The sequence below is a fragment of the Monodelphis domestica genome, chromosome 3 (assembly GCF_027887165.1).
Source record: "Monodelphis domestica isolate mMonDom1 chromosome 3, mMonDom1.pri, whole genome shotgun sequence".
In the NCBI taxonomy this organism is placed as follows: Eukaryota; Metazoa; Chordata; class Mammalia; order Didelphimorphia; family Didelphidae; genus Monodelphis; species Monodelphis domestica.
The window spans coordinates 98,624,232-98,651,067 of record NC_077229.1 but is presented as its reverse complement, the minus strand read 5'-3'; the positions used below and the strand labels follow the sequence as shown (position 1 = coordinate 98,651,067).

Sequence of the window (26,836 nt, the reverse complement as noted above, 5' to 3'; positions counted from 1 at the left end):
GGTAATGAGACACAAGAGAATTTTGTTTACAAGATTTAATAGGGGACATCTGGACAGCCAGGGGATAAGAACAGGAACTGTACAACTGACTTGCATTGGCCTTAAAGCTGAGGATTTTGATTTTCTTTTAACTAAATAAAGCAATGCAGCAGAAATGGCAATTTAGGCCTCCTCCAAGATGCTCTGGCTGCAAAAGGAGTTTGGATAATCCAGGCCTTTTCCCCATCCCAGGTGAGGCCCTTTCTCATTTCCAAGTAGTTTCCTTCCAGCTACTGACCCACAATTCCTTAAGATGCAGAAGGCAGGGTCAGACTGGATGGAAGCTAGAGTGGTTGGTAGGTGGAGCTGGGTGGGGGTGGTTGTTGGCCACAGTGGAGTGATTTGATAGGGGCCCTCAGACATTGGGGGGGGGGAGGGCAAGGAAGCCTTTGACCAGGGCTCATCCTCACCCCAAATCCCTGCCTCTGGGGGTCTGGAGACAATAAATATTGTGTAGTTTTTTGGGGGGTTGGGACACCAGCAAACACTAGGGGTCCCAGCACTGACCTTTCAGAGGGAGGAACCATCAAGGCTGAAACAAAATGGAAAAGATGCCCCCAAATAGGAAGTAATGGGTTCCCCAACCCTGGCCTGCCCCTTACCCCATGCCCTGGGGCCACCTCAGCTCTTAGAGGTGACTGTAGACTGGATGAAGAGAGTCTGGGGGCAGGCAGAACAGAGGTCAGTCTTCCCCTGCCCTTGATCCCCAACCCAAGGCACTCCTACTCTGTGCGAAGGATGATGTGGATCCCTGAGTCTGTGAAGACTGGGCCGCTCATCTCACCCGTCCTCAGTGCGAAGGAGGCATCTTCAAATGGCTTCTGCATTTGACCTGGAGAGAGGCAGGGAGTGTGGAGGACCTAGGTCATAAGCACAATGTCTAGGAGGGAAATCAGATGAGGGCTTGAGACGAATAGTACACAGCCTAGGAAGGAAAGAATGTAGGAGGGGAGGAGAGAAGACTGGGCCTTAAAAGGTACTTATTACTCTGGCTTTACTCTGGGTGCCAGGTTTTAAAAAATGATGAGTAAGGGGAGACACAGGTATTGTTTGGATACCATTCATAGTTATTTGAAGAGCCAACCACAGTAATTAAATCCTAAAGAGTATACTCATTCCCCTTCTTCCTTACGTTATGAATGCTTCATCTATCTGCCAGAGTTTATGGTCCTTGTCACAGAGCTCAGACAACAGGCAGATGAGGACTCTAGCCTGGGTTGATACTGTCATTGAGGAGAGTCTGACAAGCCAGGAAGACAGAATGTGAAATGACTCCAGGAGCAAGCATCGGGGGATTTTTGAAGGCACATTTTGGTGATGAACTCATCCCTTTGGCCTCACATTTTAGCATCTGCTGTGTCATTTATCATTCCTACCATCTTTGGATTCACATATCCAAGGCCAATAGTACTTCTCATCCTACAATTTCATTAGCCCTAACTAGTTTGTCCCCCGATCCCAGCCTTACATCACAGAACATAATTCACCCTAGGCAGAGACCAAGGTGGAGGCTCCCTTCTGAAAGTTCTTTGTCTCAGCCTAGGTAAAAACAGCATTATGAGAGATGTAGCCCTAACCTACATAAAATAATAAAATAAAATAAAGCTAAGGTGAGCTAGCATCTGTGGGGATCTGAGACATCTCTGTCTCTCAGAGACAGATGGAAATGGCCAGAAAGGACAAGTTTTCAAGAGAGGCAGGCCCACCTATGTGAAGGGAAGGAGACCTTGTTTTCTTAATGTACTGTGTCCATTTATCCATCCACCCATCACTATGCTATTTGAAATTAGGCTGGGCTGGATGTGCTGCCAACTAGTGGTTCCCATCTCTATGAAGGCCCCTTCCTAAAGGCTGTCTTAAGGCTTTAGACATGAGAGAGATCAAAAGGAAAAGAGGAGGGAAGAAAAAGAAAGAAGCTCTCCTTAAAATCTTGAGATCTAGAAGGGATTTCAGAGTGTTAACTCCTTTTACAGATGAGGAAACTGAGGCCTAGAGAGTTCATTCAAATAACTTGTCCTAAAACTCTCAAGGAGTTAGTAGCAGAGAACCCAGGTCCTCTGACTCCAAATTCAATGTTCTTTCCATTAAACCACACAGATTCTGTTCTTGAGTCCTGCTCAATTTCTACCTTGTTGTTCCAGAGCCTCATATGGCAGGGACATCCCTTAGAATGTGTACATTTCTCTGGTTTTGTTTAGCCATGCTGCAGTCTCTGCTCTCTGATTCCTTTCCCTGGAGCGAGGTTTAGTCTTAACCCTTTCAAAACTGAATTCTGGGTTCACAGGCCTAGATTTTTCTGGGAGGTTTGGCTAGTAGCCACCTTTCCAGTGTTTGTTTATATATTTATCCAGCTTATCATGCCTTCTAAGAAGGAAGGCTATCCTGTATGCCCTAAGACAGCCCTTGATCTGATTGCAACCCTGATATTTCCTGTACCTTAAATACATATACCTATAGCTAGTTCTGGATTTTGCATTACTCCATTTTTGCCTCTTGCTGGGCCTTGGAGACCTAAACTGGCCAAAGGCCTGGGGTGTCTTGATAAATTATAACTTACCTCTTCCAAAGGTGCCAAGGTCTCCCCTGGCTTTGGCTGAACTGCAGTCACTGTACTGCGATGCCAGAGTTTCAAAATCATCTTCCCCTGATTTAATCTTCTGGATGTATCCTGTGGACACAGAGGGAAAATGGGTCAAAAGCCAAAAACAGAGAAGCAGAAAAGGAATAGAGTTGAGTTGGGGCAGGGTAAAGCAAGCTTTGACACAAGAGAAGGTTGACAACAAATGCTCTTTAAAGGGAAATTTTTTTGAAGATTAAAAAAAACCAAAACAGTTGCATTGAAGGTCTAGGCATGGCCAGTTGATGATTGGGAACACAGGGCTGGATCAGAGATAAGCCGGCTTCTCCAAGTCTTGGTAGAGGGCTATGGATTCTAAACAGGTCAAATGGACATAATCTAGAAGGGTCAAAAAGAGTGGCAATGAGTCAGGAGTCAGGATGCTAGGGAAAGTTCCAATTTTATCATTAATTCACTATGACCTTGAGGAATACTAAGAACTATACAATGTTGGACCTAAATATGAACTTAGAATTTATCTAATCCAATGTGGTCATTTTAGATTTATTTATTTTAAGGTTTATTTATTTCAATTACTTGCAGAAACAGTTTTTAACAATATTTTTCAATTCAGATTTTCTCCCTCCTTCCATTTCCTCCCTGTTCCTGAGACACTAAATAGTCTGATGTAGGTTATACCAGTGTTGTCACTTAATAGCTATTTCCATATTCCTCAGTATAGTGAAAGACACATATCATACATTCCAAAAAATCATGAAGGAAATAAAGTGGGAAATGGCATTTTTTAAACCCTTACTTTCTGTCTTAAAAATCAATACTAAGTATTACTTCCAAGGCAGAAAAATGGTAAGGGCTAGCCAAATGGGGCTAAATGATTTGCCCAGGATCATATAGTTTGGAAGTACCTGAGGCCAGATTTGAACCTAGGACCTCTTGTTTCCAAGTCTGTCTCTTTATCCACTGAGTCACCTAGCTACCCTGAAAAATGGTATGTTTTGATCTGTATTCAGACCCTCCACAGTTTCTTATGTAGCTGTGGACCGCATTTTTTCACAAGTCCCTTAGTTATCTTGAAATCTTGCATTGCTGGTAATACCTTAGTCCATCACAGTTGATCACTGTACAATTCTGTTACTGTACACACTATTCTCCTGTTTCTTCTCACTACCCTTTGTATCAGTTTCTTTAAATTTTTCCTGGTTTTTCTAAATTCATCTTGTTTGTCATTTCTTATGGTGAAATATAGTATTCCATTGCAACCATATACTACATACAATTTGTTCAGCCATTCTCCAATTGATAGACACCCCCTCAGTTTCTAATTCTTTACCACTATGAAAAGAGCTGCTATAAACATTTTTGTACACATATAACCTTTTCCTTTTCTTTTTTGTAACCCCCTCATTTTACAAATATAATAGCTAACATTTACATAATACTTTTAAGACTTTGGTGTCAAACTCAAAAGTGAACAGATCCCTACAGCCACATATTGACTTAGAAAACCACAAATTAACATTATATGTGTTGAACTGTATTTTTATGTATTTTGTTAAACATTTCCCAATTACATTTTAATCTGATTTGGGACTCACTGGGGAGTTTTATGGGCTGCAGTGAGTTTGACACCTCTCTCTGCTTTAGGGTTAACAAAGCACTTCTGCATATATTATTTTGTTTGATCCTCACAATAACCCTTCCAGGGTAGGTGGTATTATCTCCCTTTTGTAGATGAGGAAAAAGACTGAAAGCCATCAGAGTAACTGGCTCAGGGTCACAAAGTTAAAAAGCATTTGAGATGAGATTTGAACTTAGTTCTTAACTCCAAGTATAGCATCTATCCACTCCGATAGATAACTAGTTTCCTGTTAAAGGAAATTGAAACTCAGAGAAGGTTAGTAATTTGCAAGAGCATACAGCTATTAGCAGTTGGCAGAGCTAACTTCACTGAAGCTTGATCTAATAGAATATATATTCTTTAAAGGGCAGGAACTGTTTTGGTTTTCTCTTTCTTTCTCCAGTTGGCACAGTACCCACTGAATAAATACTTGCTGAATTGCTGGATTCATTTCTTCATCTGCAAAATGAAGGAGAAAATCTCTGTCCAGTCTATTCCACTGAGACCTTGAGAGACCAAAATAATATCTGAGGCAAATTTTGTAAGGTACAGAACTCCATGAATACATTCCATAGGGTTAATATTGGCCCCAGGAAGCTCTCTCCCTTTCTGTAGCCCTGGCAGGGAATTCCTAACTATTCTCAATGGAAAGAATATACGGTACTTCTGGTTTGGGTAGGCAGAAGACTCAGGAATTCTATGTTCTGCCTAGTTTGCTCACAGTGGGCCGCCCTATTCCCTGGTAATGATATTGTGCACTTGTCCATTAAGCCTGGCTTCCCTGGGATTATGGGGGAAGGGGGCAGCAAAGATGATTAATGGAGAGAAAAGGAAATTATGGCTTAGGAAGGGGAATGGGGAAGAGCACAAGTACTATAGAATGCAGTGGTGATAGACGATGCTGCTCACCACTAATGTGGGATCATATTTCCAAAGAAGCATCTTGGTTTAATTTGAAACTCAGGCTGAAGAAGAGATGACCCTACACTTTGCCATGGGATTGGACATGTCTGGGTGCCCTGTTATCAGGGCATAACATAAGAAGCCTTTCCTGAAGGTGAAAAGGACTTACCAGGTTAGATTTTCTTCTAAGATGTAAACAAACATCAGAGTTACATCAGATCTCATACATGTTCACTTTTGTGTCCTACTCAGGGGTTCAATACCACACCAAAGACTGCTGGGGAAGAATATTGATTGAAAACAAAAAGCTGAGCTAGTGAGGAGCTATGACAAAATAGAAGATGGCTTATATTTTAATGCTAATCAGTACTAGGGATAACTGTTGAGTCCACTTCTGGGAGTCATTAGTTCTAGCTCACATCTTTTCCTGACAGGCCTCATGTTTGCCCAGTCTTAGGGTCACTCATTTAAAATTGGCTCCATTCCAAGATGGAATGTGTGAAGATGGGATTAACTCTCCCCTGCCCATTTTTAGATTTAATCACCAGAAGTGTATACACCCCACTTACACTTGAGTCAGGGAGGTCTGTGACCCATGTGTGCGAAAGTGGGTGACAAAGCTCCTTCACTTCATAGATGTCCTCTGTCTGAACTTTGTGTCCCTGTGATAACTCTTTATAACGTGGGAAACAAAAAGAAAAACAAATAAAAATAAGGGTGAGAGGTCATCAGCTTAAAAACTGGATGAGGGGGCAGTAAGATGGCTCAGTTGACTGAGAGTCAGTCCTAGAGATGGGGGAGATCCTGGGTTCAAATCTGGTCTCAGATACTTCCTATCTATGTGACCCCTGGGCGAGTCACTTAACCCCCATTTACTTAGTCCTTACCACTCTTCTGCCTTGGAACAAAAATATAGTATTGATTCTTAGGCAGAAGGTAAAGATTGGGAAAAAAAAACAGATGAAAAGAGTTCATTTTGAAGATTCTAACTCTATCCTCTAAATGACTCCCTTCTTAACTCAACACATTCCATCTCTAGAAAACCGAAATATTTTTTAGGAAATATTTCTCCCTGGGGAAGCTCTGAGGTTATTTTTTCCTCGGGTTTTTAAATTAATTCCTTCAAGATTCCTTAATTAGTTGACTCCAGGGCTGGCCATTGCCAGGGTGCCAAGAAATATATACTTTCTCTTCTGGCACGTGACAGCTGAAGACAGCTGAAGTCAGTCAGCTCCTATATTCTCTGAGACCCAAGGAAGGTCTCTGCCACTGTCATATCTTAATTCCTTATACCAGAGAGTGAGACAAATCCACTTCCTTTTCTTCCTTCCCTGTCCCCCTACCTACCCAATGTACCAGTAGGGGGCTCTCCTCAAATCAGTTCACTAAAGTGAATTAAGGCTGATCCTTGAGAGGGATGGGTGGCAGAAGCTTTTACCAGATGGATTGTAGCTTAGTACCTGAGTAATACCACAACCTGAGACTAGACCATCAAGGCTTATCCTATAAACAAAATTAAATCAAAGGGGTTAAGGTTGTCCTTAGGCTAGAAGACAAGAATGAAACCACTTCCAGACAGGAGAGGGAGGGTTTAGGATCCCTAATGCTGTTTGGAGGTGCCAAACTAGAGCCAAACCTGTTAAATTCTCAGAACCAAGAAAATACATATTCCTGCTTTTTGAAGAGGTCACTAAATGTGGCAGCTAATTCTCAGACAACATTGTTAATAAAAAGAAGCCTCAAATTAGGACATGAATCACCAATAACTTTCATCCAGAATACCATAGTAGGGAGGTCAAAGAAGGAATCACAAAAAATGGTAGCATCAATTTTCCAGGCTTAGGCTGTCCCCTTTGAGAAAGGACAGGGATAAATTAACATCAAGATTCAATGGGATATCTAATCCTAAATCTAATCAGAGGCACACCATATATATATATATATATATATATATATATATATATAGAGAGAGAGAGAGAGAGAGAGAGAGAGAGAGAGAGAAAGAGAGAGATTTAGGCCCTATGTAAAGAAAAATTTCCAATTAAAAGCTGTTCCAAAATAGAATGGGCTGTATTGAGAGGAAGTGGACTCCTTCTCATTGGATATTTTCAAAGAGAGGTTGGATGACCATTACAGGAAATGCTGTAGAAGGGATTCTTAGATTCAATGGATTGACCCAAATGAACTCTGAGGATTCTACTAATTCCCTTCACAAACTCTACAGTCCAATCAGACTGGTCTTCCTGTCCCTCGTAGTCTGCGATCCGTTTCATTGCCTTTGTATTGGCTAACCACCAGGCCTAGAATGTGCTCCTTCCTCAGCTTGACCACTTAAGAATCCCTAGGCCCTTCTCAAGACTCAGTTCAAGTGCTACATTATACATACTTTTTAGCTAAATTTTATTTTTAAAAAATTAACAAGCATTTATTTTCTCTCCTCACCCTTCACCTACCTCCCTCTCATGCTCAGTAAGAAAAAAAAACTTTTTGTAACAAATTTGCATAGTAAAGCAAAACAAATTTCTACATTGTCCATATCCAAAAATGTATCTCATGCTACACCTCCCTGTCAGGCAATGTATTTTCTCCTACATGAAGCCTTTCCTGATCCCCAAGTTGCTAGTGCTCTACTTAAATCACCTTGTATGCATTTTTAAAAAATCCTTACCTTCTGTCTTTGAATAAATACTAAGAATCAGTTCCAAGGTAGAAGAGTGGCAAGGGCTAAGAGACTGGTGTTAAGTGAGTTGCCCAGGGTCACAAAGCTAAGAGGTCACACTTGAACCCAGGACCTCCAGTCTCTGGGCCTGGTTCTCCATCCACTGAGCCACCTTGCTGCTACCTTGTATTCATTTTGTATAAGTAAATATGAAGATGTGGTCTCAGAATGTAGGCTCCTTGAGCACAGGGACTGTTTCAATTTTGGCTCTGTAGCTTTAGTACCAAGGACAATGCATACAGCTGATGACTAGTATTTTTGATTGATTAAATCTTCCAGAGGGAAAGGACAAAAACAGGCACTCAGCTAAAGAATGAAAGAGGATAAATTATAGACCAGGGGTTTATTATTTTTATGTCATTTTTATTTCTTAACAAATGCACACATTTCATGCCTTAAACTCTGCTTATGTGTCCCCATAGTTTTATGAAGAAGCTTTTGGTCCTACCCCCCCCCCCCCCAAGAGAGGAAACTGAGGGCAAAGGGAGATAGTAGTGACTATCATTCCTCTGGAGGTAACTCCTTTATCCTCCTAAGAACACAGGACTCATACAGGGGTACTGTGGCCTCTCATGACTGCACAAAGACTCAAACAAGTTGCCTGGCTGGAACAGAAGCCAGTGAGAAGAGGACAATGGATTAGAAGACAGGCTAGATTTGCTTCTAGGCTTAGCTTTGCTAGTTATTAGCCAGAAGTCTTTGGACAAATAAGTTTTCTCATCTGTAAAATTAGGAAAATGTTACCTGTGTAGGTGAAAGATTATGTGAATACACCTGTCCTTCCAATATGTTAAAAAGAACCATAGGCCTCTGTAATCCTAGAAGCTTTTCTGCTTTCTCAATGTTTTCCTTCCCACAAGGCTAACCTAACCATCCAGCTTATGTGCCACCATTTTATTCGCCTAATTCAGGTCATTCGGGGCAATGCCTCATCACCCCCATCATCTCATCCCTATTTGGTCCTCTCCTACTCCCTCCTTAATTCACATTACCTTTCTCTTCCTGTGGAATCTGTTCCTTTAACACTTCTTCATCCATTAGCTCTTCCTCTTATACTCTTCTATTTCCTTCCATTAATTGAAATCTGGTTTTGTTTTGAGGGCTATAAATCTCTTGCTGATCTTTCCAATGCTAGCCACTCTTATTCCCACTTCCTCACTCCTCCACCTTACAGGGTTTGGAGGTAGTCTGTTTACTTCTTGTTCCCCAATGCCACTTCTAGAACCTTGCTCTCCCTCAAATGTCTTGCTCATCTGCTTAATGTATATTTCTTGAATTGTACTGAGATTGGACTAGATATTCTCTAAGGACTCTTCCACAACTAACAATAACTTATTCTAAGAACTGGTCAAGTTAGTTAATCAGTCAGTCAATAAGCATTTATTAAGGGCCCACTATGTACTCAAGGAGTAGAGAAAAGACTCAATCTGCAGTCCTTTGCTCTCCTTTACATATCTGCTCTTTGACAATCTCATCTGCTCCCACAACTTCACCTATCATCTGGAGTCAAAGGAAGACCAAATATTTATTTCTAGCCTTCATTATTCATCTCTATTCCAGTCCCACATTTCCGGCTGTGTGCTGCATGTTTCTACTTAAATGACCCCAAGCCCCTTAAACTCAGTATATCTCAAACCAGGCTCATCAGCCTCCCTCCTCCTGACTATTCTTCCAATGCCACCCAAGTTTGAAACACTGTCTCTGACTTCCCCTTGACCCTAAAAATAACTAGTTTAATACCTGAAGTGGATGGGATGATGATAACTGAGAACAGAGAAAAAGAAAAATATCTTCTATTTTTTCTTTTCCAATGTTCTTTGGCTTTACTACCCTTCACTCACAAGAATAGACCTCAATCTTCTCTTCCAAGATTCTGATACTTCATTCTCTCCAGAGAACCTGTTATCTCTTCCTTCTTTTGTTCCCATCTAGACCTCCAATGTTGAGTCAACTCTCTCCTCTCTCTGAGTCCTCTGACATTGATATGTAAAATAGATTGAAGGGGGAAAGAACTAGGAGTAGGGAAGTAGGGAAATAAGTTATTTCATTTGCTTCTTCTGGCTGATTGGCCCCCTCAGTCAGTCATCACTGCAACAATGTAACCACCCATTAGTTCTAGAATCCTTTCCCTGCCTTGTCCATCCATCATACCTGCTTTGGTGATTCTCAATCCTGGATAAACCCCACCATTCTCCTCTGTTCTTCCACAGCTGCAATGTGCTGCTAAAGCAAGCCACAAATTATGCCAAGTATACCAAAAATTCAGCTCAAAGCTCCTAGGCAATCCTATTTCTCATCATTGACTCTCATACTCACCTTGCTGACAGATTCCTAAATAATAACTTTAAATCTTGACTCTTATCTTTCTTACTAAAAACACTACAGTAACTGTGAAGATTGGATTTAGCTATCTCCTGATTGTAACAATGAAGATACTTAGATCTTCCTTTATTGTGAAGATTAAATTGTAATCCCCTGATTGTAACAATGAAGGTACTTAGTTCTTCTTTTATTGGGAAGATTGAATTGTAATCCACAATCTATTTTTAGATTTTAATCTACAAAAAGGTGGTAACTCAGTATTTTAAGTAGATCTACCCATTTTAACTATAAAAAGGTGTTGAGTATCTACAAAAGGTGAATTAACCAAAAAAGGTATTAAGTAACCCAAAGGGTATATAATCTAACCAAAGAAGGTGTGAACTAAAGAGTGGGCAGTCCTGGAGAAAAGCGTCTGCTATGATTGGTAGATGTGAAATTTAGGGGCAGTGACACAAGAGAAAAAGATCTTTAAAAAAGGACCACAGGCCAGAAGAAGATAGATTCGATTTTAGGAGATTGAAGAGTTCTCTGACTCAGAGGAGAGACTGGAAGACAGATCTCAGACTGCTTTTCCTTTTAGACAGTCACCGTGAGTCTAAACCTCTGAGAAAGGCCCATCATCTTGAGACTTTCTTCTCCTGGCTAGGGCTTAGAAATTCTAACTGATACCAGAAGCCAGAGATCTCTCTCTTTCTCCCCTTTTCTCTCTTCCTTAATATCTTCCCTCTATTGTAAATAAACTACCATAAATTCCATTTACTTTAGTAATTCATTTTGGGATTTAGAAATTAAATCCCTGGCAACCACCTAATTAATATATTTCAGTCTCAACCACAATTTAAATTTAACATAACATAGCTGGATTCCATTCAATTCTTTCCTTTATCTCAAAACTTCTCCATCTTTACCCATCTTCTTTCCCTTTCTTACCAACTGAAAGAATAAAGGAGCCCTTATTCCATTGATTTAAAGTCACAAATATTTATTATGAGTACCTATTAGGTACAAAGAATTGTGTTAGCTGTTGGGATATGAACATAAGTATGGTACCATAATAGGGTTGTACCCACTAGTGGTTGTAAAATACAAATAGAAATATGCATAATGCAAAGTGGGATGTGATAAGGAAAGAAAAAGTGTTCTAGAAAAATTGAAAATAAATAAAGAACAATTTCAACTTGGGGAGATATATCAGGGCAGATTTCCTGGAGGGAGGAACTGAGCCAACCTTTGAAGAATGAGAGGGACTCAGAAAGGCTAAGAGGGGGAAGGAGTCTATTCCAAGCATAGAAGATGCCCTGAAAAAATGCATGGAGTTGGGAAACAGCAATGTGGAGTTTGGAAAATAAGCCAAGAGTCCAAATTACCAGGAATGTGGAATGTATGAAAGGGAATAATGTAAAATGAGTCTGGAAAGGTGTAAAAAATAGGGAACACTTCAAGAATTTACATGTCATACTTCTAACAAATGCTGATCCTAAGCCTTTGGTGCTATCTCCTCTCATCTCTTCCAGAACCTTGTTCCACCATTTACCTCTCCTTCTTGCATTTCCAGTTCTTTCTTCTCTACTGACTTTCTCTACTCCATTGAAAATGTGTTCATGTTTCTTCCATTACAGTATCATTTTCTCCCTACCTTGATGCTCCACTGAAAGGACTGCTCTCATCATCCAACTTGTATGATCACTGCTTTTAGTTCTTTACCATTCTTTCAACATTCATTAGGAACTATGTTCAAAATACTGTACTACAATAATAGCAATATTAGACAGTGATTATCTGTGAAAACTTGCCTTCTCTCAGCAATGCAATGATCTGAGACAGTCCTAAAAGACTTATGATGCGAAATGCTATATACCTCCAGAGAAAGAACTGTTGGAGTCATGTCTTTTATATCAGTGTATTTTTGTTTTTATTTTGGGGTTTGAAGTATGAATGACTTTGCTCTTACAACAATGATCAATATGGAAGTGTTTTGCATGAAAAAAAAAAGGTGATCTACAATCCTTACTTAAGAAACAGTCCCTGCCCTCCTGGAACTTACAGTCTAGTAGGAGACAAATACAGACACCTATCAAATACAACCTTACAAAAACTAGAAAGGACAAAACAAAAATGGCTAGTGGGGAGCTAATGTCATTGTTAAGGAGAGAAATATTAAGAGCTAGCATTCTATATCTCTTTTCCCTTTTTCACCCAAAATCCTAGAAAAAGCCATCTAATTCCTGCTTCCTCTCCTCTCAGCCACCTGTTTAAGCCTTGTAATCTGGCTTCTGATCTCATTTGACTGAAATTGCTCTTTCCAAAGTTACTAATCTCTTAACTGCCAAGCTAATGCTTTTCTTAGTCTTTATCCAACTTGATTTCTCTGTACCTTTTTAGGCTGTTCATCACCCTCTCCTTTTCTCTTTAGGATTTGGGGATACCACTCTCTCTTGGTTCTTCTCCTACCTATTGGGCTGTTCATTCTCAGTCTCCCTTGTCAGATCCAAGTCACACTTACTCACTGTGGGTATCACATAGAGTTCTGTCTCTGACCCTCTTCTCTTCTTCCTTTATATTATTTCATTTGGTGATCTCTTCAGTTCCCATAGTTTCAATTATCATCCCATACTGATGGTTCTCAAGTTTACTTATCCTACCCTAACTTCTCTGCTGACCTCCAACTCTCTCAGCCAACTGCCCATTTGACATCTTGATCTAGATGTCCTATTGACATCTTCAACTCAGCATATCCAAAACTAAACTCATTATCTTTCCCCCTAAAGTCTTGTCCCCGCCCCCAAACTTTACTAGTACTATTGGGTAACACCATTCTCCTAGTCACACAGTTTTGAAATCTAGGTGTTATCCTAGACTTATTACTTTCTCTTATTTCTTATATCCAATCTGCTGCCAAGTACTGTAAATATTATCTTCATAACATCTTTTGTATATATGCCTTTCTGATACTGCCACCTTTCTAGTATAGGTCCTCATTAACTTATGCCTGGACTGTAGAAATAATCTGCCAGTTGGTATACTTGTGCCAAGACTCTAACCATTTTTGTTCATACTCCACTCAAGTGTCAGTGATCTTCTTAAAGCATAGGTCTGACCATATCATTTCATCATCCCACCCTCCCAGGCCCTACTCAAAAAACTCTAATGACTCTTTAGCACATCCAAGATCAAATACAAAATCCGGCTTGATATTCAATGTTCTTTATAACCTTCTATACCTCCCCAACAACTTTCCAGCCTTCTTCCACCTTATATTGCCTATATATTTTTCAAGCTAAGGATATTAACCTCCCTGTTGTCCCTTGTACAAAACATTCCATTCTCCCCACCCCAGGCATTTTCACTGATTGTCCCTCACACCTGGAACGTTCTCCCTCCTCATTTCCTACCCTTGGCTTTTGCAGTTCCTTCCTAAAATCCCCTAAATAAAACCTTGCGTCCTAACTAAAATCCTACTCCCAACAGGAATTCTTTTCTTTCTTGGTTTCCTTTGTTGTTTCTTTCTTATACCCTTACCTTCCATCTTAGAATCAATATTGTATATTGGATCCATGGCAGAAGAGTGTTAAGGGCTAAGCAATTGGGGTTAAGTGACTTGCCCAGGGTCACACAGCTAGGAAATGTCTGAGGCCACATTTGAACCCAGGACCACCTCTCTCTAGGCCTGGCTTCTCCATCCACTGGCTTAACTTTAGTGCCATCCCTCTCTATACATTATTTCCTATTTATTCTGTATAAAATTTGTACAAAGTTTTTTGCATGTTGTCTCCTCCATTAGATTGTGTACTCAAGGGAAGGAACTGTCTTTAACCTTTCTTTGTATCACTAGTGCTTGGCACAGTGCAGGTGCTTAATAAAATGTTTATTGACTGACTGCTCCTTTTTAGTCTCTTCTGATGGATCATTATCCATACATACCCCCTAATTGTGGCTCTGTTCTGAACATTCTCTTCTCTCTCTCCTTTTTTCTTTCTTGATGACCTCATCAGCTTTCATGGTTTAATTATCTGCTCTATGCTGACAACTCCTAGATCTATATATAGAATGTCCCAAAACTTAATACAGATTTTAAATAGCTTTAAATAGCACTATGATTTTTGGGACACCTTCATTCAGTCCTAGTTTCTCCCTTGAACTCCAGTCCCACATCACCAACTGCCTGTGAAATACTTCAAACTGTGTGTCCCCATGGTATTTCAAATTCAAATTCATTACCTTTCCTTCCAAATTTCATCTCTCTTCAGACTTTCCCTGTTTCTGTTGAAGCCACCATCATTCTACCAGTCATAGTTTTGAGTCATCTTTCACTCCTCACTTAATCCAACAGGGTCAGCTGTCCAATCTTGTTTGTCTCTACATCTCTCAATAATGTTCTTATCTCTCTACTCACACACCAACAACTCTAGACCAAGGTCTCCTAGACTACTGAAATAGCCTCTTAATTGGTCTTCCTGGACTAGGTCTTTCTCTGCTCTAATCCATCCTCAACACTGCTGCCAAAATGGCTGTCCCAAATCCAGGTCTGACCATATCACTCCTCTACTCAATAAAATGCAGTGCACCCTTCCAGGCTTATTCCACTTTACGCCCCTTCATTAACATTGCGGTTCATATAAATAGTCTTCTTAGGGGGCAGCTGGGTGACTCAGTAGATTAAAAATCAGACCTAGAGATGGGAGGTCCTAGGTTCAAATCTGGCCTCAGACACTTCCCAGCTGTGTGACCCTGGGCAAGTCACTTGACCCCCCATTGCCTAACCCTTACCACTCTTCTGCCTTGGAGCCAATATACAGTATTGATTCTAAGACAAAAGGTAAGTTTTTTTTTAAAAAGGTCTTCCTTGCTTTTCCTCATTCATTGCCTTTGCAGTGGCTATTTCCCCATGCCTGAAATATATTCCCTTTTCACCTCTGTCTCTTAGAATTCCTTCAAGGCTCAGCTCAAGTGACTTTCTAAATTAAGCCTTTCCTAATTTCCCTGCTGCTAGAAATTCTCCATAAAATTACCCTGGCCCTTCTTCCTCCCTCCCTCTCTTCCTTGGCTTCCTCCCTCTGTTATTATAAGCTCATTGATGGCATGGATTGTTTATCTTTGTATCCCTAGCACCTAGCATAATGCCTGACATATAAAAAGTGATATTCTCTAATGCTTGTTGATTGATTGAGGAAAGCATCTATGTCAGGGGTCGCCAAACTATGGCCTGTGGGCCACATGTGGCCCCTGAAGCCATTTATCTGGCCTCCACCGCACTTCTGGAAGGGGTACCTCTTTCATTGGTAGTCAGATGCATTTGCATCCTGTGCTCCTGGAGTACTGTATGTGCTCATGTACAGTACTACTTCCGGTAATATAATTCTTTGTGTGGCGCCTTGTTCTGAGAGTACCTGAACAAGAACAAGGCGCTGTGCAAAGGATTATGTGACTGCACAATGGAAGCCGTCAGCATGGTGAGAGGTGATATGGGGGAGGGGATTCTGCACTGTGTATACTGTTGTCCAGTATAGTAGTGGTGGTGATAGGCCTGTAGAAGGTGTGACAGGCCCATCACAGCCAGCGCTGTAGCCTCCACTATTCCAGACAGTGGTATACAGTGTCACAGGCCCAGCACCACCTCCAGTACTGTATACAGGCATCAGATAGCGGTGATCTGGCCTGTGACATCAGCAACCATCTTTGGCAGCACTTATGTCTGTGAACACTTTTCCCCAGAATGAAACATCTGAACTCTCCAACTAGATTTAGACTAACTGATGCACACTTGCATCACTTGTTATGGCTAGCAGTGACAAATATGGAACCGGACATTGACCATCTCCTGAGCCAAAAGCAGGCCCATAGTTCCCATTGAAATTTTGGTTTAATTTTACTTGTTCTTTATTTTAAAGATTGTATTTGTTCCTGTTTTGCTTTATTACTTTAAAATAAGATATGTGCAGTGTGCATAGGAATTTGTTCATAGTTTTTTTTTTTTATAGTCTGGCCTTCAACGGTCTGAGGGACAGTGAACTGGCCCCCTGTGTACAAAGTTTGGGGCCCTGACCTAGGTGAACTAGGGTTTGTTACAAGCCTAGATGGCTACATCTATAGATACAGATAACTGACAAATGATTGCCAAGCCATTTTGAAAGACTGTAGAGAATAGGAGTGCTATAGAATAGGAGAAGGGCAATTGTCCATATTATAGAAAAATGGAACGAGAAAGGAGCTTGCAAACTATAGATCAGTGCGACTGACTTTGATTCCTGTTAAAATTCTAGGAACTATTATTAAAGGGATGGTTAGTGACTAAAAAAGGAAGTCATGATCACAAAGGCTTTATCAAGAATAGTTCATGCTGTTGGTGGAGTTGTTAATGGTTCCACCATTGTGGAAAGAAATTTGGACTTATGTAAAGGAAGTGACTAAAATATCCATACCTTTAACTCACATATTCTGTTGCTAGATATGTAATCCAAGGAAATAAATGAAAGAAAGATCTCACACACCCATATCCACACCCAAAATACTTGTAGCAACATCTTTTGTGGTAGGAAAGAACTGGAAACAAAGTAGATGCCTAATGCCTACAGATTAAGAGATGGTTAAATAAATTAGGGTATACAAATGTAACAATATTGATAAGCTGAAAGAAACAATAGGATGAATGGAGAGTTGCATAAAGATTTGTATAGACGGTTCCCTTTACCTCAGTCTAATAATGGGAAGGAAGCAGAGCCAGGAAAACATTATATATGACTATAACATTAAATGGAAAGGATGACAACAATCAAAAGTGAAACTAGATAACTCTCCTTTACACAGAAGAGAGACAATGGGAGTGGAATACTACAGATTACAGATTTCCCCAATGTGTTCAATAGCTTTGAGATAAGGGATGATTTTTAAGAGGGAAATATCTAGAAATGTAGGCAACATAAAAGCAAAAGTTATTAACAGAAATTTATTTTTAAAATAGAACATGTTATTAGACTGATAGATAAGGGAAATGCTACAGATAAATTTACCTAGATTTTAGCAAAATATATGATAAAGTCTCTCATGTTATTTTTGTGGATATGATGGAGAAATTTTAGACAACAGTCCAGGAGGAGACTGGCAGATATGGTCAGACCCAAAATAAAGTTAGTAATGGTTTGCTACCAATCTGAAAAGTTTTATAGTACAGTTGCCTCAGGAATACATATTTGGCCCTGTGAAGTTTCATAGAAGATTACAGGGGTCATAAATTTAGAGCTGTGAGGCCTTAAAGGTTTTTAGGATAACTCCCTCATTTTATAAACATGGGAACTAAGATCCAAAGTGGTTCAGTGACTTAAAAAATTTTTTTTTAATATTTAAAAAACCCTTTTCTTCTGTGTTCGTATCAATGCTAAGACAGAAGAATGGCAAAGGCTAGGCAGTTAGGGTTAAGTGACTTGCCCAGGGTCATACAGCTAGGAAGAATCTGAGGCTAGATTAGAACCAAGGTCCTCCTGACTCTAGGCCTGACACTCTATCCACTATGGTACCTTGCTACTCTCTCAGTGACTTTTTAATCACTGACTTGGATAAAGATACACTCATCAAATTTTGTAGGCAACACAAAACTGGGAAGGAGAGTTAAAACAATGGATGACAAAAACAGTGTCCAAAATATCATGACACTCTAGGTTATTGGGCTGAATTTTTAAAAATAATATGTAATAGAGGTAAATGTAAAGTCTTATAGTTGGGTTCAAAAGGTCTATTTCAAGAAGTACAAGATGAGAGAGGATTGGTTAGGCTATTCATTCATCTATTAAAGATGAATTTGTAGGCTCTAGTGGATTATGGCAGCCAAGAAAGCTCCAGAATCTTTGCCTACACTAAGAGAATACTCACGATCAGAGCCAAGAGGGTGTTGTTCTCCTTAGACCTAAACAACATACATATAAGCTTTGTATACAGATATGGCTGGAGCATTTTTGTAAGCATAAAAAATAAAAATAAAAAAAGATAGCCGAAATGCTAAAGGGTCCCTAAATATGCAAAGGAGGATCATCTAAAAGCATGTTCAGATGCTAAGGACAAGATTTTGTGCATATATGGAAGTCATTTTCAAGAATTTGGAGAGTAGTCACATGAATGGATTAAATTTATTTTGTTTGCTCCCAGCTCTAAGGCACTAGGTAGAAGTTGCAAAATAATAGATTTAAGTTTGTTTTAAGGATAAACTCTAATACTAAGAGCTTTCCAAGATTGTAATGGGTTAGGTAACAGATTCACCCTTCTTACTGGAGGTCTCCAAGCAAAACATGACGACCGCTTGTCGCAAATGTCATAGAAGGGATTCTTGTTCAAGTACTTGATGGGATAGAGAGTTGCTGAGATTCCTTTTAATTTTGAGGCTCTGTGAAAAGAATGACCATGTTACGAAACAAAGTGGTGAGGTCTGAGGGAGAAGTTTGTTAATGTTGGGAGTAAAGGCAGGGTACATGGAAGCTTTATGAAAGAAATAACATGAGTTGGGTTTTAAAGACTGGGTGGCTGGGCATAGAGAAATGGTGACTATTTCACTTGGGAAACAGAATTAGCAAGGGCATAGACAGAATACCATGTGAATTTGTCTGAAGTAGAGGGGAACATTGAGTGAGTAAGCTTCAGAGATAAAACTAGCACTCTTGGTGCATGGAACAAGCAGCTCAAAATCTGCCCTCAAATCAACTTTGTAATTTATGATACAAAAAAAGACAAGAAGTAATTAAGACAAATTTAGTTGAGTGGGAGCAAGAATTAGCTACTATAGTAGCTCACAGATAGCTGGCATTAATAATGCATGCCATCTGGTAGCTTCCTCTTATAATTATTTTTACTAACCACAGGAGGCAGCATGGCCTAGGGGATGGAATGCTGAATTTGGAGTCAGGAAGGTCTAGGTTCAAATCCTACCTGACACTTTTTAGCTGTCACATCAAGCAAGTTACTTAATGTGTCTAAGCCTCAGTTTCCTCATTTGTAAAATGGGGGTAATAACAGCTGTAATATCTAACATGACTGCGCAGATCAAATGAGATAATAGGTATCCTCAGACTTAAGTCCTAAATTCAATTGCTTTTATGCTACTGAAGGAACATGTATGCAATCAATTAAAGAGATGTACATTTTCAAATTGCATAACCTTTTAAAATAATTATTTTTGAATTTCAGTGCCCAAGGGCAAAGCCCCAGCTGTTATTACTATAACCCCTCCAAGTGAACTACTATTTTGGGGGATAAACCTGGAAAGGTAGTAGAGCCAAGCTGTCAAATAAAGAGCCCTGAATAGCAATCAGAAGTATGAACTTGGCTGAGTAAATGATAAAGACTCACTTCAGACTTTTGAACAGATGAGTACTAGGTCAGATTTACACTTTTTTGGGGGAATGAAATCTGGGATTCCATTAGTATAAAAAACTCCCAATGAGAAAATTTCTTTTGTCAATGTAGATATGTATCTGTTCTGCAGTTAAAGAGGCTTACTGGAGAGTTTCCTGGGGTTCTAAGGGGTCACGGGATTGGTTCATAGTCACACAGCCAATATATGTTAGAAGCAGTACTTAAGTTCTGGGTCTTTCTGAGCACAGGGTTCCCAATCACTTTCAGCGGTGAGAGGAAGTCACCAATCTAAACTCTTTATATGATAAATATTCTGGTAGTAGATCAGAAAGGGGAGAAAAATAGAGGCAAGAAGGCCTGTTTTCAGGTTTTTCCAATGATCCAGATATCTGGTGGTGATGATAGCCTGTACCAAGGGAATCAATAGAAGGGAATAGACTTAAGAAATGCCACAGAGATAAACCTGACTTAACATCGAAGCCATTTGGGTATGAGAGTGTGGGGCCATAACTGCAGTGAAAGGACAAAGAACCATGTCACTAAAATCACAGATTTTTGATAGTATTAAAAGTTATGACTAATGAAGACTCATACTGGTCATTCAACACCCTGCAAATCGGCCTCTGCTCTCACCACTAAGAAACACAGAATCTAAGAGTTATAGAAAAACTTTATAAGCCATCCAGGCCATTCCACGCCTAACCAAGAATTCCCCCAGTGAATTATTTCTGACAAGTGGTTGTTCATCTACTTGGAAGTTTCTAGCAACAGGAAGCCATCTGAGGCAGTTCATTTCTATTTTAGACAGCTTCACTTATGAAAAGTTTCCCTTTATATCAAGCCTAACTAGGCTTCTTTGTAACTGACCTATTGCTTTAGTTCTGCCTACTAAAGCTATGTAGAACCAACTAGTCTTCTCCATGGAAGCCCTTCAAACACTTGAAAACAACTATTATACTCCCTCTAAGCCTTTGTCAGGCTAAACATCACCATCTTCTTCCTTTAATCCTCCTCTGGCCAACCTGGTTGCCCTTCTGGACAAGGTCTAACTTATCTCTGTACTCTTGAAACAGATCTTTTCAGGCCCACCAACAACCTCCCAATCCTCAAGTACAGCACATTTTTCTCAGTCCTCATCCTCTGTGACATTTCTGCTCTCAAAAAAGATTTATTAAGTTGAATGACCTATCCCTCTTTAAGACTCTTCTCTCTTGGTTTTGTAAAGCCTATCTTGATCTAATTATCTCTCCTTGGAACCACAGAATCCCAGAATTTCAGACTGTGAGGTCCCCAATCCAATTTGTCCCTCATCATCCCCCAAAGACCATCCATCTTCTGCCTGAAAACTGAAGTTGTGAGTCTGCACAACACATGGTTTGTTCCTCTATCATTCATTAGCATTTTACCTTACTTTATCTTAATGAGCTGTCATCATACCCTTTCTCTCTCTACTAGTGTAAGCTCTACGACAGCAGGGATTAAATCTTATATATCTTTCAGTTTCCCCACAAAGCCTACCTAGTAAGCACTCGGTAAACACTTCCTGAAATTATAGTTCTCTAATAGACTCCTTACCTCCTAATGGCCTCCAGCCTATCCCTCATCCTATACATGCTAGTTATGTTAATAATTCTAGTCACTCTTCCTTTACTCTAAAACTTCAATGGCTCCTATTGTTTAAACAATAAAGTTATGGTCTGGCATCCAAAGCTTTCTAATAGCTAGTCCCAATCTGTCTACCCTTTCTCTTTAAACCCCCAGATCACATGCTAGTCTTCTCACTCTCTTCCAAACATATCTTCTGCATTCCTAACTCCACCCTTTAGCTCAAGTCATTCCTATCATCTGGACTGCCCTCCTCCATTAATTCATCAAAATCCTACCTACCCTTTAGGGGCACCTAAGTGGCTCAGTGGATGGAGAGCCAGGCCTAGAGATGAGAGGCCCTGTATTCAAATCTGACCCCACTCTTCCTAGCTATGTGACCCTGGGCAAGTCACTTAGCCCCAACTACTTAGCATGTTTCTACCTTAGAACTGATAATTAATATCCCTTCTAAGACAGAAGGTAAGGGTTTTTAAAAATCCTGTCTACCTTCCTCCATGAACCCCACTCCAAGTTCACCAAAGCTCTCTTTTTCTGAATTCAGACAGTGAAAAAAAATTAGTCTGCCCCACATTTTGGGCAATGATGACCTCATGATGTTAGATAACTTGTATTTTGTTTCTCCTTACTGGTTTCCATAAGTTCTATAAGGCCAAGACTGTGACCCACCCTCCCCTTTCTCTTCCCTAACCTGGAGCAGGGTAGAAGGGTAACACACAGGCACTGAGCACAGGATGTACTCAGTAAATATTTGCTGTAGGAAGAAAAAGGGGCTTACAAAGGACATTGCTTCCACCTGGAGATAAAGAGCTCCTTCCCCAGGGTTGGTTAAGCACAGGGAATCGGCATCTGGTAGGGTCCTTTGGATAGGAAGTGATGCAAAATATAAAGGCAGTTCTTTATATCACTTCCTGTGTCTCACATGTACCAATGGTGGCTTAAACTTGGTTTAGGACAGCCCAGGGGGTCAGTCAGTTGTTTCTGATTTGTCACTTGCTAGCACACGTGGGTCACAGACCATCCTCCCCCACACTTAATCCTTAAGTGGGGGGGTGTATACATTCCTGTTTGATAAAATTCCAAAGACTACGCAGGGTGGAGTAAATCTAAAATTCACAGGAGGGAGGGGCTGGCATCAGGCTATCTACTATAAAAATGCTAACAGTTAAACGACAGTATGAAGGAGGATGAGTTACGGACCATGGGTTGACACTTTTTGGATCAGTTTTATTTTTAACAAATGGTATTAATATACATTTACAAGAAAAGTTACAAAAAAGGTCATCTTGTTACAGAGGTTGGGGAGCAGAGGAAATGGGAGAGTTCTGTCCTTAAGCCATATCCAGTAAGTCCAACCCAAGGGCCCTGGGCGCATGTGCTCCTTTCCAGGTACTGCACCCCATTCCACATCCAAGGTCGGCATGGTCTCTGGACCCAACTCCCCTTTCTCCCCCACCAGCTCCAACACTGCCTCCCGGGCTCCTCCTACCCAGTACTTGCCATTGATCAGCTCCAGGGCCTCCTCTTTGCTCCGGGTGATCTTCTCCTGCCGCCAGGATGAGGGCCGTCGAGACTGGTTGTGCTTCACCAGTAGGTGTGAGCATCGGACCTTGGTAGGTTCACCTTGACCATTCTTGCCCACACTACTTGGACGCTCCCACTGGCTTGCATTGGTGATGTGGTTGAAATAGTAGACTCGTCCTACAGAGACAATAAGAATAGGTATCACACAAATTACACCAGACTTTATACAGGTTACCCTAGGGAAGAGGAAGAGGGTAGCAAGAATGAGGCAAGGGCCACAAAGAAATTCAGGGCAGGTAGACAGGAAAGCACTGGGCCTTAGGGAGTACAGGGTAGGGTGACACTGAGCCACAGAAAGGGCAAGGCAGAACAGGGTAAGCACCTGTTATTCTGAGCTATGGAAGAGGCTGAGGTCACCCTAGACCTTTGAGGGGGAAAGGAGGGATGGAAAGAGCACCAGTCACCCTGGGCTTTGAGTGTGGTGAGGGAGGGAAAGAAAGCTCAGTCATTCTAAGCCTTGATGGGAATGGGATGAGCACAGGATCGTTTGTTTTTTTTGGCTTTTTGTGGGGTGGGAGTAGGGACTGATCACCCTGGGTTTTATGTGGGTGGGTGGGGGATATTGATCACCTTGAGCCTAGAATGGGGGGCACTGATTCCCTTGGGCTTTATGTGGGGCAAGAGTAGGTGAACACTGATCACTCTTGGTCTTATGTAGGAGGGGACTGGGGGACAGTGATTCCCCTGGGGATGGAGAACACCCATCATGTTGGAATTTATGAAGGGCAGAGAGCTGGAAAACACTGATAACCCTGGATCTTATGTGAGGTAGGGAGAACATTGATCTCTGTTATGTGTGTGGAAAGCACAGATCACCCTGATTCTTGGGGTGGGGTGGGGCAGGGAAAGGAGGGCCGATTCCTTTATGTGGGCAGCAACTTATAAGCAGGGGCCTGATGTGGGGAGGGGGACACTGATCCCCCTAGGCCTTATGTAGGAGAGGATGGGTAAGGTGAATGATACTGATCCCCTTGGGCATTATGTGGGAAGCATTGATCACCCTGAACCTTATGGTGTGTGGGGGTGGGGATGGGAAGCACTGATTACCCAGGATCTTAGGAACAAATAGTACCAATCCCCTTCTGTAGGGGAGGGGAAGTATTGATTTACCCTGCACATTAAGTGTGGAGTATTAATCACTCTAGGTCTTACCAGGGTGACATTGATCACCCTGGGCCTTAAATATGTGAGTGGAAACACTGAGATCACTTGAGTCTTAGGTGGGTGGAGGGGAGCACTGATCATCCTGGATCTTTGGGAGGAGAGCACAGAACCCCCTTTCGTGAGGGAAAGGAAGTGCTGATCCCCCGGACCCTATGTAGGGCAGAGGAGTAAGGAGCATGGATCGGCTGGGCCTTGTGTGGGGGAGGGGGAAGAGTACTCATCATCCTGGGTCTTGGGAGGTGAGCAGCGATCCCCCTTCCGTCCGGAAGGGGAAATAATGATTGCCCCTGGGCCTTATGTGGGGCAGGGGGGTTGAAAAGAACTGAAAACCTGGGCCTTAAGGGGGCGGGAAAGCACTCTTAACACCCTGGGTTTTGGGGAAGGGAGAATCGATCCCTCTTCTGTAGAGGAAGGGAGCAATGATTCCATGGGCCTTATGTGGGGGAGGAGCAATGATCCCCTAGGTTCTTACAGGGGGAGGAGAGTATTGATACCCCTCGGCCTTTATGGGCTTGGGGGCTCCTTCGACAGGGCAGGGCAGGAACACGAAGGGGCCCGGGGAGCCCAGCCACGTTCCCATGCGGGTGACCCAAGGTGGCCCAAGGCCGGCCCGTTACCTGGCCTCCTCATTTCCCCGGGCGGGGCGGGGCTGGGGGGGAACTAGTCGCGCGGGGATCTCACTACTGGGCCGCAGGCCGTGGGATGATAGGGAAGGGGCGCAGGGCCCGAGCCTGAAGCGTCCGCACTCATCCTTCTCCTCCCGGATCCCAGCGCGCCCTCCCTCCACCCCGTGGCACCTGAGCTGCGGCTCATGCGCTTCTCCCATCCCGATGGCAGCTTCTCTTCGTCCGCCATCTTCCCTCCTGCCGCGGCACCCGCTCCGCCTCCGGCCCTGCCGCCCCCACTGATTGGCTTAACGCCTCCCGCACCGGGCCCTGGCCATGTCATTGATTGGCTGTTCCTACGGCAAGGACCCACCCCTGGCCTCCTCACTTGCTGCCAGAAAGGCGCGGGGGCGTTACCTCTTGTCATCTAGGCTCCTCCTACAGGCTCTCTATTACCTAACACCGCCTCTCCTCAAGCCCCGCTCTATAAGTGGTGGAATGAGGAACCGAGGCCGCTCCTCATTATGGCCATTGGTGAAAAATAGAAAGACCACCCCTTAACTTCCTCTTCTAGCTGCAGGGCAACCCCGCCTCCCCGGGAAGAATTCCACTCGCTGATTGGGTACTGAACCTGTAATTCCCTCCTTTTCAACTGTTCTCTGGTCCTTCGGGTAAGGAAGCGCTATCGGAAGGGCGGGGAAACTGGAGCTGTAGAGGAGCGGGATCCCTGATGCTTTGGGCGCCGTTGCTATGTTACACCGTTGCCATGGTTTTGCTCAGGCTCTGGACCTGCGTCCTGGGCTCAATTCCAGTCGAAGAAAGTTGGGGGCGCAACACTCTGCCTTGTTCTCTGTTGGATCCTTATTCGGCCCTCTCCTGGACCTCAACCAGCCTTCAGAGTCTTTATCCTGTTCTCTGTTCAGTCCTTATCTTGTCAGGCCCTTTGCCCAGTTCTTGTTCCGTTCCCTGCTTGTCCCTATCTAATCCTTTGTCTATCTTTTGCTCAATCCTTGTCCAGGCTTTAGACTGCTCCTCACCCGGACCATGTCTAACACTCATCTGACTCTCCCCACTTTCTTATCCTGTTCTTTGCCAAGGCTGTGATTGAGTTTCTCCTCAATCCTCTGCTTTAACCTGCGCTCATCTGACTCTCCTTTTCTTGCACTTCAGGCTTTTACTGATCACATTTTCTTTTCTGTCATCATGGTTACCAAACGTTTGTTAAGCAAGTCTTATGAGTAAGTCACTATGTTAAAAACCGAGGTTACAGATATGACCTGTGGCCAAGAAGTCCTCTCAAGGATTCTGGGCTTACACCAACTAGATTTGACCCTATATGGTCAATTTCTCTCTTTGCTTTGGTATGCCTTTATTTGGAATTCTCTAGGGAAATCTCTAAAATAAAGCTTAACAGAACCAAGAGAACATCCTACACAGAAAGTGAAACATTGTGGAACTCTCCAGTGTAATGGACTTTTACAATTACAATGTAATTGTTGCAATACAATGATCCAGGACAATCCTGAGGGATTTATGAGAAAGAATGCTATCCTCATGAGAGAAAGAACTGTGGGAGTAGAAACACAGAAAAAAAAACCCCAAATGACTTGTTTATATGGGCATATGATTTGGAGTTTTGTTTTTTAAAAGATTTTTCTATTACAAAAATGAATAATATAGAAATAGATATTATAACATTTGTATAATCTAGTGGAATTGCTTGTCAACTCTGGGAGGAGGGAGGAAAAAATGAATTGTGTAAATATGGAAAAATATTTTTAAAAATAAAAAATAAGCTCAAGTATAGCTCTCTTCTTAGTTTCCCTAAATGTCTCATCTGTTTATAGTTATCTGCACAGTGCACCCCTTACTAGACTGTGAACTTCTTGGGAGTAAGGACTGTTTGCCTCCTTTTCTTTGTCTCCCCAGCAATTAACACAGTGCCTGGCATATAGCAGGTGCTTAATAAATGCTAGATGACTGACAGACAACAGGATCTCCAACTCTCACATAGACACCCATTGTACAATGTGAGTACCATGTATGGGACAGCCTTTACCTTACCGCAGAAAATACGTAACAGTAAAAGGACTCACAGAGGCCCACAAACAAATATAGAAACACAAGTTACTTAAATAACCCATTAGACTTATAAACATACTCTGAAGAAGCTGTTGAACAAGCAATCCCCCTTCATGTTGCACCTATACTGACCACACAGCTCATTATAGAACTGTAGAAGTCCAAATCTCTTCCCATCCTCATCAAATGACTTTACTCTTCATTTGCAGAGTGATTCTCTGTTGTCATTTCTCTTTTGACTTCAAGGACATGATTGAGGAAATTTCTCTTTTATGTCCAAA

General features: G+C 41.8%; 1 protein-coding gene across 3 annotated transcripts; it reads right to left on the bottom strand.

The window, feature by feature from the left end:
- Nucleotides 1-20: 20 nt before the first annotated feature.
- Nucleotides 21-25,078, bottom strand: PIN1 (peptidylprolyl cis/trans isomerase, NIMA-interacting 1). Of its 3 annotated transcripts, XM_007488582.2 has the most exons (5): nt 24,666-25,051; nt 22,621-22,821; nt 10,009-10,080; nt 2,597-2,707; nt 21-871 (listed from the first exon to the last, which is right to left on the bottom strand). In XM_007488582.2, exons 1-5 carry the CDS (start codon nt 24,898-24,900, stop codon nt 762-764), a joined length of 729 nt encoding a protein of 242 aa, XP_007488644.2. In that variant the 5' UTR covers nt 24,901-25,051; the 3' UTR covers nt 21-761. The 3 variants fall into 3 exon arrangements, with proteins under 3 accessions (XP_007488644.2, XP_001363694.2, XP_056678760.1); XM_001363657.3 differs by lacking the exon at nt 10,009-10,080 and having other exon boundaries at nt 24,666-25,022; XM_056822782.1 differs by lacking the exons at nt 21-871; nt 2,597-2,707 and adding an exon at nt 2,826-5,811 and having other exon boundaries at nt 24,666-25,078.
- Nucleotides 25,079-26,836: the final 1,758 nt, after the last annotated feature.